Here is a 16,699-nt window from a genome sequence, read left to right on the forward strand (position 1 = left end):
GTGGTGAGATTTACAGAATTTCTTCTTATACATACTAACATAAGTTTGGGGTAGAATGTTATAATCTATGTCTTTTTATTGCACAGGGAGTCAACACCAGAATTACCCACCATTGGTATTCCAAAGCTCTGACTATTACTGTGGTAGGTGAAACATATGTATTGGAGATATACACAAGCTTGTAGTAGAGAATAGGTTGTAACCTTATCCTTCCCTTACAGCCTGCCTCCTCATCCAGAATCCACGCTGAGGTGCCACATTCAGGATCTGCTATCTTCTTCCCCAACCTTTCCTTGTTTTGTTTCCCTGTTTTCCCCTGGCGTGCCATCCGATACTCTAGAGTCTGATAGAGTCGGAGGGCCGTAGGGGACGACTGAGGACTGCTCTCCAAGTTCCTGACGCTCCTGCGGAACAAGCCTGAAACCATTACAATACCGAAGTGGTAGACCTGAGACATGTTTTAAAAGGCTGCTTGAGTGAGTTGCACAATGAGTACTGCAAGCCCACTATTAACATTTAATTTGCAAGCCCAAATTAAGAAAAACCATTTACAAGGTACTTACGACTAAATTAAATGCGGCAATTAGGTGTCGGCCAATTTTACCTGGTATAAGATGTTCAGCAAAGGAAGAGAAAGAAGGCAACACATTTGGGGTGACCCTGCAGAGAGGGCCAGGTGCAATAGTTATCATAATAATATTAGTAAGTGAATACTTCCAGTTACAGCTTTTGTTCAGTAATATTTGTTTTTCATATTACCACTCAAGCTCATTAGCAAGAGTACTACAAAGCAAAGATAACTCCATTTTCTTTTTTCCATTTTGATTTCAGCATATTTAACCTAGAAACCAGATGAATGGAAAGGAATCGAACATTTGTGACTGACTTCACTCTCATGGGACTCACAGATGTCTCTGGGCTGCAAGCTCCACTCTTCATATTTTTCCTCCTAGTTTACATTATCACTCTGATGGGCAACATTGGCATCATAACTCTAATTCGGATTACTCCCCGACTGCACTCACCCATGTACTTCCTGCTTTGCCATTTATCCTTGGTGGATCTGTGCTACTCCTCAGTCATTACACCCAACATGTTGGTAAACTTCCTCTCTGAAAGAAAAGCAATATCTTACTATGGATGTGCAGTTCAATTATTTTTCTTCATTGATCTGGGAGCCACAGATGGCCTTTTACTTGCAGCAATGGCATATGATAGGTATGTGGCAATCTGCTGTCCACTACTCTACCATACAATAATGAATAAGAGATACTGCTATTTCCTGGTCTCTGTTGCCCATATGGGTGGTCTTGCTCAATCATTGATACAAACAGGCTGTACTTTCCGACTGCACTTTTGCAACTCACGTCAACTCAATCACTTCATGTGTGACATCCTTCCTTTGCTCCAGCTGTCCTGCACTGACACATTCATAAACGAGATAGTCCTTCTCGTCTTTGGGAGCATAACTTCTGCTGGTTCCTTGCTGGTTGTCTTGGTTTCCTACGTTTATATCATCACCTCTGTGCTAAGGATAAGTTCAACTAAGGGGAGACAGAAAGCATTCTCCACCTGTGCCTCCCACTTTGTCTGTGTCACTGTTTTCTATGGCACAGTTCTCTTCATGTATCTCCGCCCTAGGTCCAGTTACTCCCTAGACCAGGATAGGGTGGCATCAATTTTCTACACAGTCATCATTCCTATGCTGAATCCCTTAATTTATAGCTTCCGGAATAAGGATGTTAAAGGGGCTCTGGGTAAAACTGCAGCCAGACTTTTTGATTAAACATAGAACAATTCATATGGTTGAAGCAGTTTTCTGTAGAATGACAAAAGTGATTCGATATTTTTACATACACTATTTGTAAGTGTGTACAGAACGATATAGGAATTAAAAGGCGGGAAAAGACAAATTAACATTATTTGTCATTATATCAAATACTCTTCAATGTAAACTTTTTCACTGTGATAATGTATGTGAATGTCCCTCCATGATGGTTCCAAAACCTTCCACTGACAAGATGGATCAGTGAGTTAAGCACATCTATGCTATCTATAGCTCACAAATGTAAACCCTGTTAAGTTAAGACCATCTCTGTCTTCCAGCCATCCAAGGGTGGTATATTTAGTTTCAAAAAATCTGTCTATGAACAATATCTGATACTTAGCGTGGTTTAAAATAATAGAAGTGCCAAATTACCCACAATATGAAAACAAATTGTAATTGTTCTGAGTGAATGCTTTTGTATATGTCTGTATAATGCCACAAAGACAGTAACTAGGTTACATATTAAATCTCAAACCGCACATAAGCACAAAAGAACACAAACTAAATACTATATGTAAAATAAACAAAAATATAAAAGGAGAGAATAAGAAGTCTTGGTGTTAGTGAAAAATGTTATGAATTGAAACAGGGAGTCCCCTAAGAGTCCATTCCACATGGGCGGATCCAGCGCATAATGATTTTCCTCTAAAACTCAAATCCTTCAGGAGATCCTGAATGCATGCTTCATCATGGAGTTTTCATGATGGAGTATAGTACTTCCAGCACAGCCTTCAACCTGATCTTTTTAAGACACACTTAATCAATCAATCAATCATCGCATTTATATAGCGCACTACTTACCCAGTGGGTCTCAAGGCGCTGGGGGAGGGGGATCTGCTACTGCTCGAACAGCCAGGTCTTGAGTTGCTTCCTGAAGGCGAGGTGGTCCTGGGTCAGGCGGAGGTGGGTGGGGAGGGAGTTCCATGTCTTGGCGGCGAGGTAGGAGAAGGACCGTCCCCCTGTGGTGGCTCTACGGATGCGGGGGATGGCGGCGAGGGCGTGGCTGCTCGATCAAAGCTGGCGTTTGGGAGTGTAGAAGTTGAGGCGGCTGTTGAAGTATCCTGGGCCTTGGCTGTGTAGGGCTTTGTGTGCGTGGGTGAGGAGACGGAAGGTGATTCTCTTGTTGACCGGGAGCCAGTGCAGGTCTCTCAGGTGTCCGGAGATGTGGCTGCGGCGGGGGATGTCCAGGATGAGTCGTGCTGAGGCGTTCTGGATCCGCTGGAGTCTCTTCTGGAGTTTGGCGGTGGTTCCGGCGTAGAGGGTGTTGCCGTAGTCCAGACGGCTGGTGACGAGGGCCTCGGTGACCGTCTTCCTGGTCTCGGTGGGGATCCACCGGAAGATCTTACGTAGCATGCGCAGGATGTTGAAGCATGACGAGGAGACGGCGTTGACTTGTCTGGTCATGGATAGGGAGGAGTCCAGGATGAAGCCCAGGTTGCGTGCGTGGTCTGTTGGTTTGGGTGCGCTGCCTAGGGCGGGAGGCCACCAGGAGTCGTCCCAAGCGGCGGGTGAGGATCCCAGGATGAGGACTTCCGTCTTATCTGAGTTCAGTTTCAGGCGGCTGTTCTTCATCCATTCGGCTACCTCTTTCATCCCTTCGTGAAGGTTGGCTCTGGCGGTGGCGGGGTCGTTGGTAAGGGAGAGGATCAGCTGTGTGTCATCGGCGTAGGAGATGATGTTGAGGTTGTGCTGGCGTGCGATGTCTGCGAGGGGGCTCATGTAGATGTTGAAGAGGGTTGGACTGAGCGAGGAGCCTTGAGGGACGCCGCAGATGACTTCTGTGGCTTCAGATCTGAACGGAGGGAGGCGGACTCTCTGTTTCCTTCCGGCGAGGAAGGAGATGATCCACTCCAGTGCCTTCTCCTGGACTCCGACGTTGCTGAGGCGTTGTACTAGGGTACGATGGCAGACAGTGTCGAAGGCCGCGGAGAGGTCGAGGAGGATGAGGGCCGCTGTTTCTCCGTTGTCGAGCAGCGATGTGTGATGGGATTCTACCATAAGATGGTTAAAAGGCTGCCTGAGACTTACCTACAACAAACTTTATTAGCAGAACATTGCCTTGTTAGAGTTAGAAACAAATGCTGACACTGTGTGGGGTCTAATTACCCAAGTATCCTTCCTGCGGTCTACATGTTTCAGCCTCCTTAGAAGATAATGAAGCTTTTGTCATGATCAGTATTTTAAGGATCCCTATGTATTGCCTAATCCTCAAAAGGTCATGAAGTGGTGAATTATCCTTTTTTGCACGTCCTTCTTACATTCATACCATGAATAACCTTTATGCTTATGGCCCCACCGTCTAAATCATTGGTGGGTATCTCTGGAGAGATAAGGAAAATTACCACATTTTATTTGACTTCTTATGCATCTACACAGACTACGTGTCTCTTACTTGAACATTCCACCAAACACCTGTGTGTAGAATCACACTGCACAATCTATAGGTGACTATAGCTACGGGCTCTTAATGAGTCCTGATACTGGCCCACTCTACTAGTTAGTTCTTGGTCATACCTGTGTCTTGTATATTATAAATAAGGTGGTCCTGTTCCGCATGCACAGACTCCAGGCACACTCCTTACTGGTATATTTAGATCTACCTTCCTTCTCTATCAACTAGAGAGACTCAATGTCCTTACAGTCACACTCTAGTTTTGTATCAGAGGAAAATGAATAAAAGAAATAAACATGGCGATTGGATCAGTTTCTCGCTATAACCCTCTGTGATGCACCATTATGCCCTTTAAAGAAAAGCAGCTACCTCCATCAGATGTATTCTTGTTACTTGCACTCTGCTACCAAGCTAAAGCCTTTTTCCACTCCTCACACTTGCTTCTTCAAAGAAATGTTGGGCTCAATCATCCAAGTGTCCTTCGATGGGAGGTTCACAGCTATCCCAGTGCAGTCGCCTACCTTCATTGTCACATATGATTGACCCTTCTGTCTAATTCATCTCATTGTTGTGTTTTCAATTGGGCTATTTGTTCCAAGTTCAAACGAGGGAATGCCTGCTTGCATGAGACTGGTCATCTGGTGGCACCTATGACATCAAACTATATAAAACCCCAGCTCATGTGGACCTGATTAACAAGAGTGTCTAATTTAAATATAACTTCTGTTGGGCGATAAAAGACAATATATATTCTTTCTTGTTTATTCACCAATAGTAAGTATGCACTCCAGTACGGATGTACGTTGTTACAACGCATGCTTTTACCAAGCATGCTGTAACAACGCAAGTTTTAAAACTTATTCCATTACAACGCATTACACTGGGGGGTGCTGGATAGTGAATATTTTAATTTACTATTCCAACACCAGTCCCCGTGGACTCTAGGGAAGGTGTTGGATAGTAAATTAAAACTATTCCCTATCCTAGAGCACCCCCCAGTGTAATGCGTTGTAATGGTTTTCGTTTTAAAGTCTGCGTTGTAATAGCACTGCGTGCTAAAAGTTGCGTTATAAAGGTTGTTCCCCCTCCAGTACTATCCATTCAGGCTACCACATGGTATTTAATCAATCAGTGGTGTTTTACTGGTTGAAAGGTGGAAAATCCCCCTTTGGTTTTTTTGAAACAGCTTTCCCTCTGCATTGTGTGTCCCTGATTCGAACTGTTCTATGCCTTTCAACTTACAATACATGGCGGTATATCCTGACGTGATGTAGTGGTGGCGCATTTTAGCACAACGTACATTACTATGGTACTCCACGATCTGAACCCGGAACGTACACAGTCATCTCTATGTACTTTATACCACAGGGGCAAGTAATCATGGAGATGACGCTAGAATCACAATTGGTATCTTTCCTCAGTCGCCATCGCTTTGGTAAACCTAGATCAATCCTGCTAGTGGCTTTTGTGAGGTTGCATATACTGCATTTACAGCAGAAATATTATCACTGTACTGGTGGAAGACCCCACAAAGTATTCATCTGGCTAAGGCCCACAGCTGGATACTGTCCGTCTCTTGTGTGCACTATTAAATCCCTGATGTTGGGGCTGCAGTGATGGGAGAATAGAGGTCTATTCCAATTATTATCTCCTGTATTTTGTATCTGCCAATTTTTTGGGATCACTTTTATTACATGATTAGACATGGGGTTATAAGTGGTCACAATATCCTAGGGTCTTGTGCTTCCCAGAGTATAACTTCCAACCAGGCATCCATGTTTTGGGTCTTCACTCTCTTTTTACACTTTTGGTACTACCTCCCATTACTTTCTAAACTAGGATGCCAACCTGTTACCTTTAATCTTTGCATTCACTACAATTTCACCTTATGCGTAAGGACTGACCATAAGGTAGATTCTCCCTTAGGGATCTCGGGTGGAAGCTATGAAAGCTTGGTAGGTTGTTTCTGTCAGTCGGTTTAGTATGGTCACAGTTTTCATCTTCCCTATTTCTGCTGTGATTTTCATGTCAATATATATCTTATCTGTGCTGCTCATTGTGAAAGTGAATTTGAGATTAAGTTGCACACATTGAATTGACTAGCCCATATATTATGTGGTTTTGTGTGTACCCCTCCCACACCACTAGCAAATCATCAATAAACATTTTCCATATCACTATCCTTGATCTGAAAAGATTGGGCTAATACAGTACTAAGTTTGATTCAAAGTTACGTACATTGATACCCTCCAAGCTCAGGACAAAGGTACTGGCCATAGCCTTCCCATGGGTCTGTTGGTACCTCTGATCCTCAAACTGAAGGATGTTCTTGCAGAGGGCCAATCGGGCTCACAGCAAGACAAAAGCTCTGATGTAGATATTGCCAGGAATGCATTCGTCCCACTGTGGTGGCCGTTCTAAGTACTCCACTGAGCTGACTGCTGTCCGCTCTCCGAGTTTAGATGTTGCAGCAATAGACAGTTGACCGGCTCAGTTGCGATATTCTCCGATGGATAACAGTACTCACTTGCCTTCAAGCCAGCTGGTTTGCACCAAGCTGAATTATATGTTTTCATTGTGCTGGCAGTGTCCTGGTGGCGGATTCCTGGCGGGGTGAGGAAATGGTGGTGCTGAGACAGGTACTTCACATATATGTTTTGAATGTGTCATAATGAATATGTAGGTTATGGGTAATGCCCTTTTTTTTACATATAGCATAGCACACCAACAACATAAACCCACTATTGAATGTACACCCACAAGCACCACAAGCACAACACCCAGAACCACAAACCACCAAAATATATTTATTATATGTCACCACAGGTTTTTGAATTTTACCACGATGAGTTGGTAAATGAACACTTAAGCGATAACAAAATTGCATGTGAGAGTAAGATGGAAACGGAAGTGGGAAACTGAAAAAAGGAACGTTCTCAACTCTTTTTCTTCCATTACACCAATTAGAGTTTGGAGGTTTACTCACCACAGTTGCCTCAACGGAAAGGCAAATTGTAATCCGGACAGCGGTATTCTTGGAGGTAGTGCCACTCACTCATTTATAGCTCAGTGCCGAATTGTATGGGTATATTGGAACTTAGCGCTAGTTCCTAAACTAGCAAACAAAATTAAAGTATCATGTATTCAACAATGCTAAAGAAACTTGCACAACAATTAGGTATTGGGGTTCAACCATCCTCTTAGCAACAAATATTCAAAGAAAAACACAACATGAACCTGAATGAGTAATGTCCTTGAGAACATGTTTTTGTAAATACCAAGACGCCAATGGGTGTCACCCAGTCAGGTAACTGCAACTCAATAAAACAACGTGCATCAACATACGGCATCAAAGCGTGCAAAAGTGATCAATCGGTAGGTCCAACGGAACAGGCTGTGAAATCAGCGGCCATTTTGGCACAATAACAGTCTGTGTAAGTTAAAATGGTAACCATACTATCAATGTAGAGTGAACCTATACTACCACCTCTATTAGTGTCCCAACCGTGTCATAAGAAACGATAAAAAATGCGAAATATTAAAACAGACTATACTAAAATAGAACGAGTTACTTAAAACAAGGGGTCAGATTCACAAAAGTAATCTGAGACAAAATCAGAACTTTAACACTTTCGGTATTCACAAAAGACATCTAGGAGTAGTAAAGTTAGGATTCCTAACTTTACTACTCCTAAACTGAGACAAAATCCTAACTTTTCGACTTTTGGTATTCACAAAATGCATTTGAGAGAAGTAAAATTAGGAATCTTAACTTTACTACTCCTATATGCCTTTAGGAATCGGGGGCCTCATTTATGAGGCGGTGCGTCACTTTTACGCCGCCGGTGCGTCACTTTTTGTGATGCACGAGTGGCGTAAAAAATGCGCCTTGTTGCGCCATATTTACAAAGTGACGCATCTAGGTAGATGCGTCATTTTGTAAACCCCTGCGCCACATTATACCTGCGTCAGGTATAATGTATGCAAGGTGGGCGTATTGACGTAAGGAAGGGTCATAAAAGTGACGCAGTGAAATCAATGAGATTTCACTGTGTCACTTTTAGGACGACATTGCGTCAAAATCTTGCAGGCGTAAGACTGACGCAGGCCCTTTCAAATGGGGCTTGCCCCATGAGAAAGGACGCATTGCTGGAGTTGCGTCACTTTTGTGACACACTCAGCAATGCGTCACTTTTGCGCTTACACATACGTCAGAAATACTGACGTATCTGTAACTCCTTGCGATATGATACATTAAATATGACGCATCAGGAATGTCGCAAGGAGTGCGCACTGAGAAGTGACGCATCGCTGCTTTGTCATGGTGTGATGTCAGGGGCGGAGTTAGCCAAATTCCATCATGGTATACTCAAATATTTTCAATATTTAAGATGCTCTTCTGGGGTATGGGAGCTCAATTGTTATATAGGCCTCTTCAACAATCTGTTTATTAGCATTCACAAAGGAGAAAGGGCACAAGGGAATAAGTCATTTTGTATTGTTTTGCAACAGTTTTTCTGCTGTAAAACATTGATATATGTTACAAAAATTTGGTATTTCGAAGAGACGCCTAAAACACTTCCCTTCCGAATAGAAAATGGATGTGAGGGTCAGGTCGTCTTAACAGCATTATAGTTCCCTGGGCAAAGAAGTTCACAGCACAATGCACCTGTGCCCATAACGAGCAGAGCTCGTCATGACCACACCCGTTTCTTTAGAACGCTCGCACATCAGGGGGATTAGCCCAGCATGCGAGCGTTCTAAAGGTCATGACAAGCTCAGCTCGTCATCAGCACCTGAGCACAGTCGCTCATGACGAGCTCAGCTCGTCATGAGCATGGAAGGTGTTAAACCACATGCTTGTAGTCTGTTGTATTCACAAGAAGATGTCTAAGAGCCCATAGAAAAATATACAGTGTCTTCACCCCTCTGCATTCTTGTTTGAATAAAAATTGCTTTCTGCAAATGTGTCACAAAACTCACAAGCATCTACCCCAATGTAGGGTAGTCACTCAGCTTTAATGCAGTTGTTCCTTCTTTATGAGACTTTAGTGTCCAACAATTATGTCTGTCTTATTAAGCAGAGGGTGCAGCTATAGTGCTTCTGTTTGGCCGTCAGTGTTTTTTAGTTAACATGGAGAAAAAAAAACTTGTTATAACAACATATTTCAGCCACTTGGTCCTCAGCACATAGACTATCTTAGCTCTCGAATTAGGACTATTGGAAAATAATTAGGTTTCTTAGGGTTCTAAAGAATTTTCTTGTAAACTAATTCATTGGTTCATGGAACATTGTGTTTTTTAGGTATTATGAGATTTTATCATGATTTGCTCTGGGGTTTCTCTTTTGTTTTCGCACCCTCTCACGTTCGGATTATATACACCATGGCTTTCAGTGCCAAGCAACCTTTCATGTAATATATTAGTAAACAACTGCAATAAAAATCAAGGGACATGTTTGTTGTCTTCGCCTCCTCGTGAGCCATGAATTTTCTCATATAATCAATCAGGTTTCTTATAAAATGCGAGTACACCCCTGCTAGGGTCTCAAGTTACAGAGTGGGTCGGTGGGGGGCATCTGTGGTTCAGGTGAAGAGACAGGTCTTAAGGTCCTTCCTGAATTGTGATGGTGATTGCCTGAGGTGAAGAGGCAGTGAGTTCCAGGTCTTCGCAGTGAGGTAGGAGAAGGATCTTCCTCTAGCCTTGGTCTTGCAGATCTGTGAAATGGTGGCCAGTCACCAACTGTGAGAAATCACAGTTCGATAGAGAGGATAGGGCTGGTGAGAGTGTATAAGGAGAAGCTGTGGTTGCGGTTTGCAGGTCTGCAGTCCCTTGAAACAGAACCTGTAAAAACAGCCCTCTAGGCCAAAATATTCCAATCATCTCCATACTCTTGACAAATAGGGTTTCCTAATAAAAAAAGGTCATTTGGATACCAATGATTTACCTCCATCTGAGCAACGTCCTTCAGAAGGGAATAATAGGACACCTTCAAAAATATGTTCACAAACATAATCTACTGCATGCCTACCAAGATAGGTTTCAACTTTGATGCAATATGGAGATTTTCACCTTAGAAGACATTGATGAGTTCATGAGAAACAGAGTCAAATGTGAATCCTTCCTCCTGAACCTTATCAATATCTTTACAACCACCAAAACCACCACATATTACTTAAAGCCCCATCTAACCACATAAGAATCTCTCACACTGTCCTCAAATGGTTATTCATTTTTTTTACAAACATATTCAAATTTAGTCCTCAAAAACGTACTTCCATACCAGTCAAAATACGTGCTCCTCAGGCATCATCATACTTCAGTATAGTCAGCCTTTTACATAAAGGCCACAGGGATGTTTCCTGATTGGACATCACCCTACTCAGCTATTCAGAGAACAAAAAACTCTGCGTTGCGAGGGCCTCTTTAAATGGCATACAAAATCTAATACACCGCCTACACATTTGGATGTCCCCCAGCTGTCTAAAGTGTAATTACTTAAAAACATGCTTCATACTCACCAACTGTGAGAAATCACAATCTCACAATATTAACATCTCCCCCACACAGAGGATGTCTCATTTTCTTCTACTACAAGTGTACATCAAAATCAAATTTTGCACATTATCTTTCAGGCTACACACATAAAAACCGACATATTCATGAATACACATACATCTACAAAAACACATTACAACTACACTTACTCTAAACTGATAATTATTACTTCCCCTATGTTTCCCATTCATCTGCTACTCCCACCAACCTATCATAGAAAATAACAATTGAAAAATAAAAAAATAAAGACAAGAGTGTAAACCTTTTTCATTCTTCGCTTTAGATCAGTATGGTTCATAAGTTAGTGGGAAACTAACTCAAGACTCTGTTCTTGTCACTGTACATGTCTGTCAGTAACTATGATGGTTGATACCAATAGCAAGCACCATGCTGCCCATATGTCTAGATGCCTGGTGCTTAATAGTATAACAAGCTCTGGATATCTGAGTCGGGGAAAGGAACGAATCGGTGGGTGAGGTGAAAACACTGGCCCACATGCAACACTTTCTGAAACCTCTCAGGCAACACACCATCTAGTTCACAAGTAATGTGTGAGAGGTGTTTTTCCTTTTATTTGCATTAAATACTTTAGAAACTGGGGTTATACGAACACAGCCGGTGTTTACTCTGACATCCATCTTGATATGAGGTACTAACACACCACATGATCAACTGCATTGTTGTTTTTGTTCTAAATGAAGAAATACAAGCTTTACGCTAATATACAGTGAACATGTCCAGAGGCTTCTCACCATACTGTACCTAACCAAGGACATCCCAAGCTATCATTCATACAATGTATCAACTCAAATACTAGAATAAACTGTGAGAATGAATGAATCCAATGTAACAGAACAATGGGAGACTCCTTGAATGTATGTTGTAGTAAAATGTTTCTTCCAACTTTCTTCTCATTGGTGTGTATCCTGAGAACTATGCACTTGTGTATTAATGTATGAAAACCATTGTCTAAAGTCCACAAAATGACCCATTTTCCTCTGTACTCTGGAACACCCATTTCCCATTCTTTTTAGACAAATTTAAGCTGGATGTTCTTTATACTGATGATTTGCTTGCTTTTCTGCTAAACGTATTGATGGCCTATTTTATGTATTTTGTCTATTAATCCTTATGTAAAACTTTGACCTGTGTTTCATTGAGAATGTGAAAGCGCTGATTACTGAAATTGCTTTTACATGCATTAGAGAAGGGTCCTATTGGAGAACACCAAAGTCCATAAAGGAACTACAACACTTCTGGACCAATGTATATATAGATCTGTACTTGGTGCTGAAGTTTAGATGAGGGCTTCACCTAGACGGATAGGCCCTTATTATGATGTCGGTCAGCTGAGCATCTGACTGACACCATAGTGGACTGGGACCGCCCGACTACCAGTTGGTGGTTCCACCCACTGTATTATTATGCGACCACCCTATGGGCGGTCGGAAACATCTATTTTTCAATCGCAGCTTAAGCGGTGGGCAGAAAAGGGCCACAGCATAAGCTATGTTCATTATCATTTAAAACAGAAACATGCGACAATCCCGCACATCTTCCAACGCAGGGGGTAGCAATTCATTCAAAGCCCAAATGCAACATGGTGGAGCAAGACAAGACCCCAAATAAGCAGGACCCCTATCACACAAGCTAGCTCTCTGAAGAATACAGCTTCTGACATACACGGGGTATACCATGTGACCTGCCAATTGAAGAGAAATTGCGAAGGCTCACGGCAATCACCCTCCCGGTGGCTCGTTTAGCAGCCTACAAACCCAGGGCTAAAATTCATAGCCGCCGCATTGCGGTATGTCAATCGGAGTGCTTCCCCAAGCAGTTTCCCTTGTGGGCATTGTCGTAGGAGAAATGATAAGAAGGAATAAACACACAAATAACAACGAAATACGGAACCCCCTCCCCATCCAAAACCCTCCCCCCTCCCCAGTGGTGGTAGCAACTTAAAAAAGACAAAGGTCAAGGACACACATTGTCAGGGAATCATAGCTGGAAGAGGTGGAGGGCTCTAACACTAGCAGGACACACCGCAGACAGAATACCCCTGGAGAGAAAAGCAACCAACGGGCCCCAGCGGAATTCAAAGTTCTTAAAATCATCCCTAAAGATGTCTGCCATCCGCTGTAGACTCAGTAGCTTCCAGAGGTGCGAATGCCAGAGGGAGGCGGCCGCTGCCTCCTTCCTTTTCCACGCTGCAGCCAGGGTGAGCTTGGCCGCCCGATGCAAAGCCACATAATCTTTTTGTCTGCCTTAGTCTGCCCACTGCTATTCTCATCCCATAATGCTTTGCAGGGCCTTTGGTTGGGAATGCTTTTTTGCCAATAACTGTGCTTGGGGTGGTCCTAAGAGGATGTGACCATCACCAAATCGATCAATAAGATGTATTTTTTTTGTTTTCAAGGCATCTGTTTGCTACTCCCCCTAGGTTGGGGAGGATCCCAAAATCATCACCTCTCTCACTGCTTGCTAAGTTTTCAGTTTTACTTTTGCACTTTAGCATATAAAGATAGAGATAAATATTTTATCATAACTGGAACTGTGCAAGATGCCATTTGCACTTTTTTTGCAATTTTTTCACAGTGCAGACAAATACCCAGTGTCATCAGCTCTGCTACGCAGACTACGTGTACTACGTGAAGTTCAAAATATACTACGAGAAGCTACGTGTAGTGCTGCTATGCACACTACGCCCAGGCCTAGTTAAGGCAGGTAGCGATCTTGTGTCTGGTTGAGTGGGTAGAGGATGAGGCAGGTAGCGATCTAGTGTCTGGTTGAGTGGGTAGAGGAACAGGAAGTGAAAGAACAGGAAGCTCCATAAGCGGGAGGTTAGTGGAAGAGAAGCTACGTGTAGTGCTGCTATGCACACTACGCCCAGGCCTAGTTAAGGCGGTTAGCGATCTAGTGTCTGGTTGAGTGGGTAGAGGATGAGGCAGGTAGCGATCTAGTGTCTGGTTGAGTGGGTAGAGGAACAGGAAGTGAAAGAACAGGAAGCTCCATAAGCGGGAGGTTAGTGGAAGAGAAGCTACGTGTAGTGCTGCTATGCACACTACGCCCAGGCCTAGTTAAGGCGGTTAGCGATCTAGTGTCTGGTGGAACAGGAAGTGAAAGAACAGGAAGCTCCATACGCGGAAAGGTAAGTGGAACTGGGACTGGGTTTGGACGGCTATCTTTTAAGGGTGGGGGTTGGTTTTAGTGCTCAGGGTGGGGGATCAGGTAATTTTTTGAAGGGGGCAGGGTTTAGGGCTCAGGGTGGGGGGTCAGAGTATTTTAAGAGTTGGGGCTGGGTTCAGAGGGGTATCTTTTAAGGGTGGGGGTCAGTTTAGGGTGCAGGGCGGGAGTGTCAGGTAGTCTTTATAAATGGATGCAGGGTTTTAGGGCTCGGGCGAGGGGATTGAGGTAATTTAAGGGCTGGAAGCGGGTTTCGGGGGAGTTTTTAGAGTTGGAGTTTGGATTTAGGGCTCAGGGTGGGGGTGTGGTAAATTAAATATTACCCTGTCGGAATTTCTATACTTAAACAATGGGTCATGCATATAATGAGAGGCAGAGTCCGTGGTGTCCGATTCAAAAGGGCTTTATTTCAGTAACTCGAGTTAAGGGAGAATCGGGTTCCGTCACCACTAAGGTTCAGGAAGGGTCTTCCGAACTTTATTCACAGAGTACAATATTTATACATGGAATATGCATTGTATTGCATAGAGAAGGAGGAGCGCTCCAGGCAGAGCAAGGGAAAGAGAGAGATAAGAGCGTATGGGCGTGCAAGAGGGCGTGTAAGAAGGCGTTCACTTGAGGAGTCATCGGTGAGTCATAGGTGGGTGGATACATGGAGGGGGTCTGTATGGCCAGCTGGAACCTTTACCCTACTTGTGTGCGCATCCTTGGTCATGACGTGCAACTAACGTGTAACTGGGGGGAAGCTGGGGGGAGCTGACTTTCGATCTAGTAGGGAGACCTTCAGTGTCAGGACGACCTGCTCGTTTGGTATTATCTGATATCTTGGATCCGGGGATGTATTATCTGAAGTAAAGGTCACTCAAGCAAAGGTTGCTCATCACCAAGAGCCGGTGGTGTGGGCATATATTTCTTCGTGCATTGCGTGGGGGCCATGGGCTTTCTATGGATACGAGCTCTGTAAATCACTTAAACGGAGACAGAAAGGCTAGGCCCTATCTCTGCAGACGGGTTCTGTTTACCTTCTTCACTAGGCAGGAATGTGTTTTCTGTGGAGCAAGCAGATAACTGTGTGCAAAATACTGTCTTGGCACCCCGGGCTGGGCCCCTGTCGGCTAAGTCAGAAGTATGCAAGAGGTCAGGGATACGTAGCCGTGCTGCAGCTTTCAGAGTGTCTGGAGGCATGAGAAACCTTAATTCGGGAACTGGCTCAGGCTGAGCCACAAAAACGGGTTCATCTCGACTTTTAAACGTGCACCATGCAAATACATTGGCAACATAGGCCTCAGTGCAGAATTACTGTTTCTTTCATGGAAGACTGGGTAACTGACATTCTAATGTGGGACGGAAATGCAGAGGCATCATTATTGCAGACATGAGAGGGAAAATGCATGGCTAACATGCATATACACTAAACGTGGGGTACAAGCAGGGGACACATTGGCCACATAAAATTTCTATTTCCTCATTCCCTCCTTGTCCCCTACTGTGCCCTTCAGGACACATCTATATTCATGAGACCGTATATCTGATCATACAGCATCATTTGTTCGTCTTTTTTCTTTTGTATACGTGGATGGGGAATACAGACAGTGGCACACAAGCCGCAAATCGCCGGGCCACATTGCAAACAGAGACAACAGCTGAATATCATAAGCAGTATCATTCCTAGGAACGACAACACTGTCCATCCCCATCCTGATATTACACTCCAGAGCCAACCGGACCAAGTCCATGGGTCTTGATGCATCTCGTGAGCTATCTTGTGGAGCCTTGTTATTGCTGCATACACAGATGGCGCGTTATTTGGAATAAACACGCAACAACTGGAGCCGATCACTCTACAAGCCCCACCCCTATCTGCCAGGATGACGTCAAGAACAAGACGATTCTGAAGAACAACAAGTCGCATAGCAGACTGCTCCTCGGTCAAGTTAGCCAGGGCAGATGCAGTCTCATTCACTACTGCTTCTAGAGTTCTTGTTAACCTGCGTATAAGTTTACTGTTTTGGACGGGACCTATGAACCAAAAGTATCCTTTAATGAAATCTGTGTATTGCTCCCAAGCAGTCTCAGTCTGATCAACCACTGAGGAATCGGTCTCCTTCCTGTGTCTAACATGCACTAGTAGTGAATCTCGATGATAATGGGATGGGGCTAGAAAGACAGGTGGCACAGAAACGCTATATAACATGTCCCACCCCAGTCTAAAGGCAGATGTACATAGGCTGTCTGACCGCAAATGAAATATGAATGGCGGGAAGCTTTGAAAGAAGACTTTCCTTTATCATTAAACTCGACTACAGTATTACATTCACTGTGTCCCAAATGCACTGATCCTTTCTTTCTAACGCACAATTCACCTTTTACTGGTAGGACTGATATAAACGGTGGACTTGTATTTTGCTCGGGCTGGACATTCAGAATCATAAAGCTAAAGGAAGCATTTCCTTGCTCGTACACTTCATTTTCTAGATCGGTCCCCTTCCTTTGGGGAAGACCGTCTTTGTCTGGAAAACATGTCTCATGCATTACTGTATTCAAGTTTCCCCATATCCAGACACCCTGAGAAACTGCGGACTTTCTGTCTAATGATGTCATTAAAGCAAACCATGCTCCGCACGAACCATTGTGCGAGAACGGAAAAGGAAAAAGGGGCAGAACTCCCTTTGTTTTCTGATAAGGTGGGAGTCGGCCACATACCCAGCAATTTGTTACATTGCTGGTCTGATGAGAAT

The 16,699-nt window shown here is 43.7% G+C and overlaps 1 protein-coding gene across 1 annotated transcript; it reads left to right on the forward strand.

The window, feature by feature from the left end:
* The first annotated feature begins 856 nt into the window (after window positions 1-856).
* Window positions 857-1,786, forward strand: LOC147735007 (olfactory receptor 5AP2-like). The gene has a single exon (XM_086952559.1). The coding sequence runs from the start codon at window positions 857-859 to the stop codon at window positions 1,784-1,786; it is 930 nt and encodes a 309-aa protein (XP_086808685.1).
* Window positions 1,787-16,699: the final 14,913 nt, after the last annotated feature.

This window comes from Lissotriton vulgaris, chromosome 1_2 (genome assembly GCF_964263255.1).
Source record: "Lissotriton vulgaris chromosome 1_2, aLisVul1.2, whole genome shotgun sequence".
NCBI classification, from domain to species: Eukaryota; Metazoa; Chordata; class Amphibia; order Caudata; family Salamandridae; genus Lissotriton; species Lissotriton vulgaris.

What these genes read in the sequence shown, in the direction of transcription:
- LOC147735007 (XM_086952559.1), top strand. Translation starts at nt 857, where the DNA reads ATGGAAAGGAATCGAACATTTGTGACTGACTTCACTCTCATGGGACTC.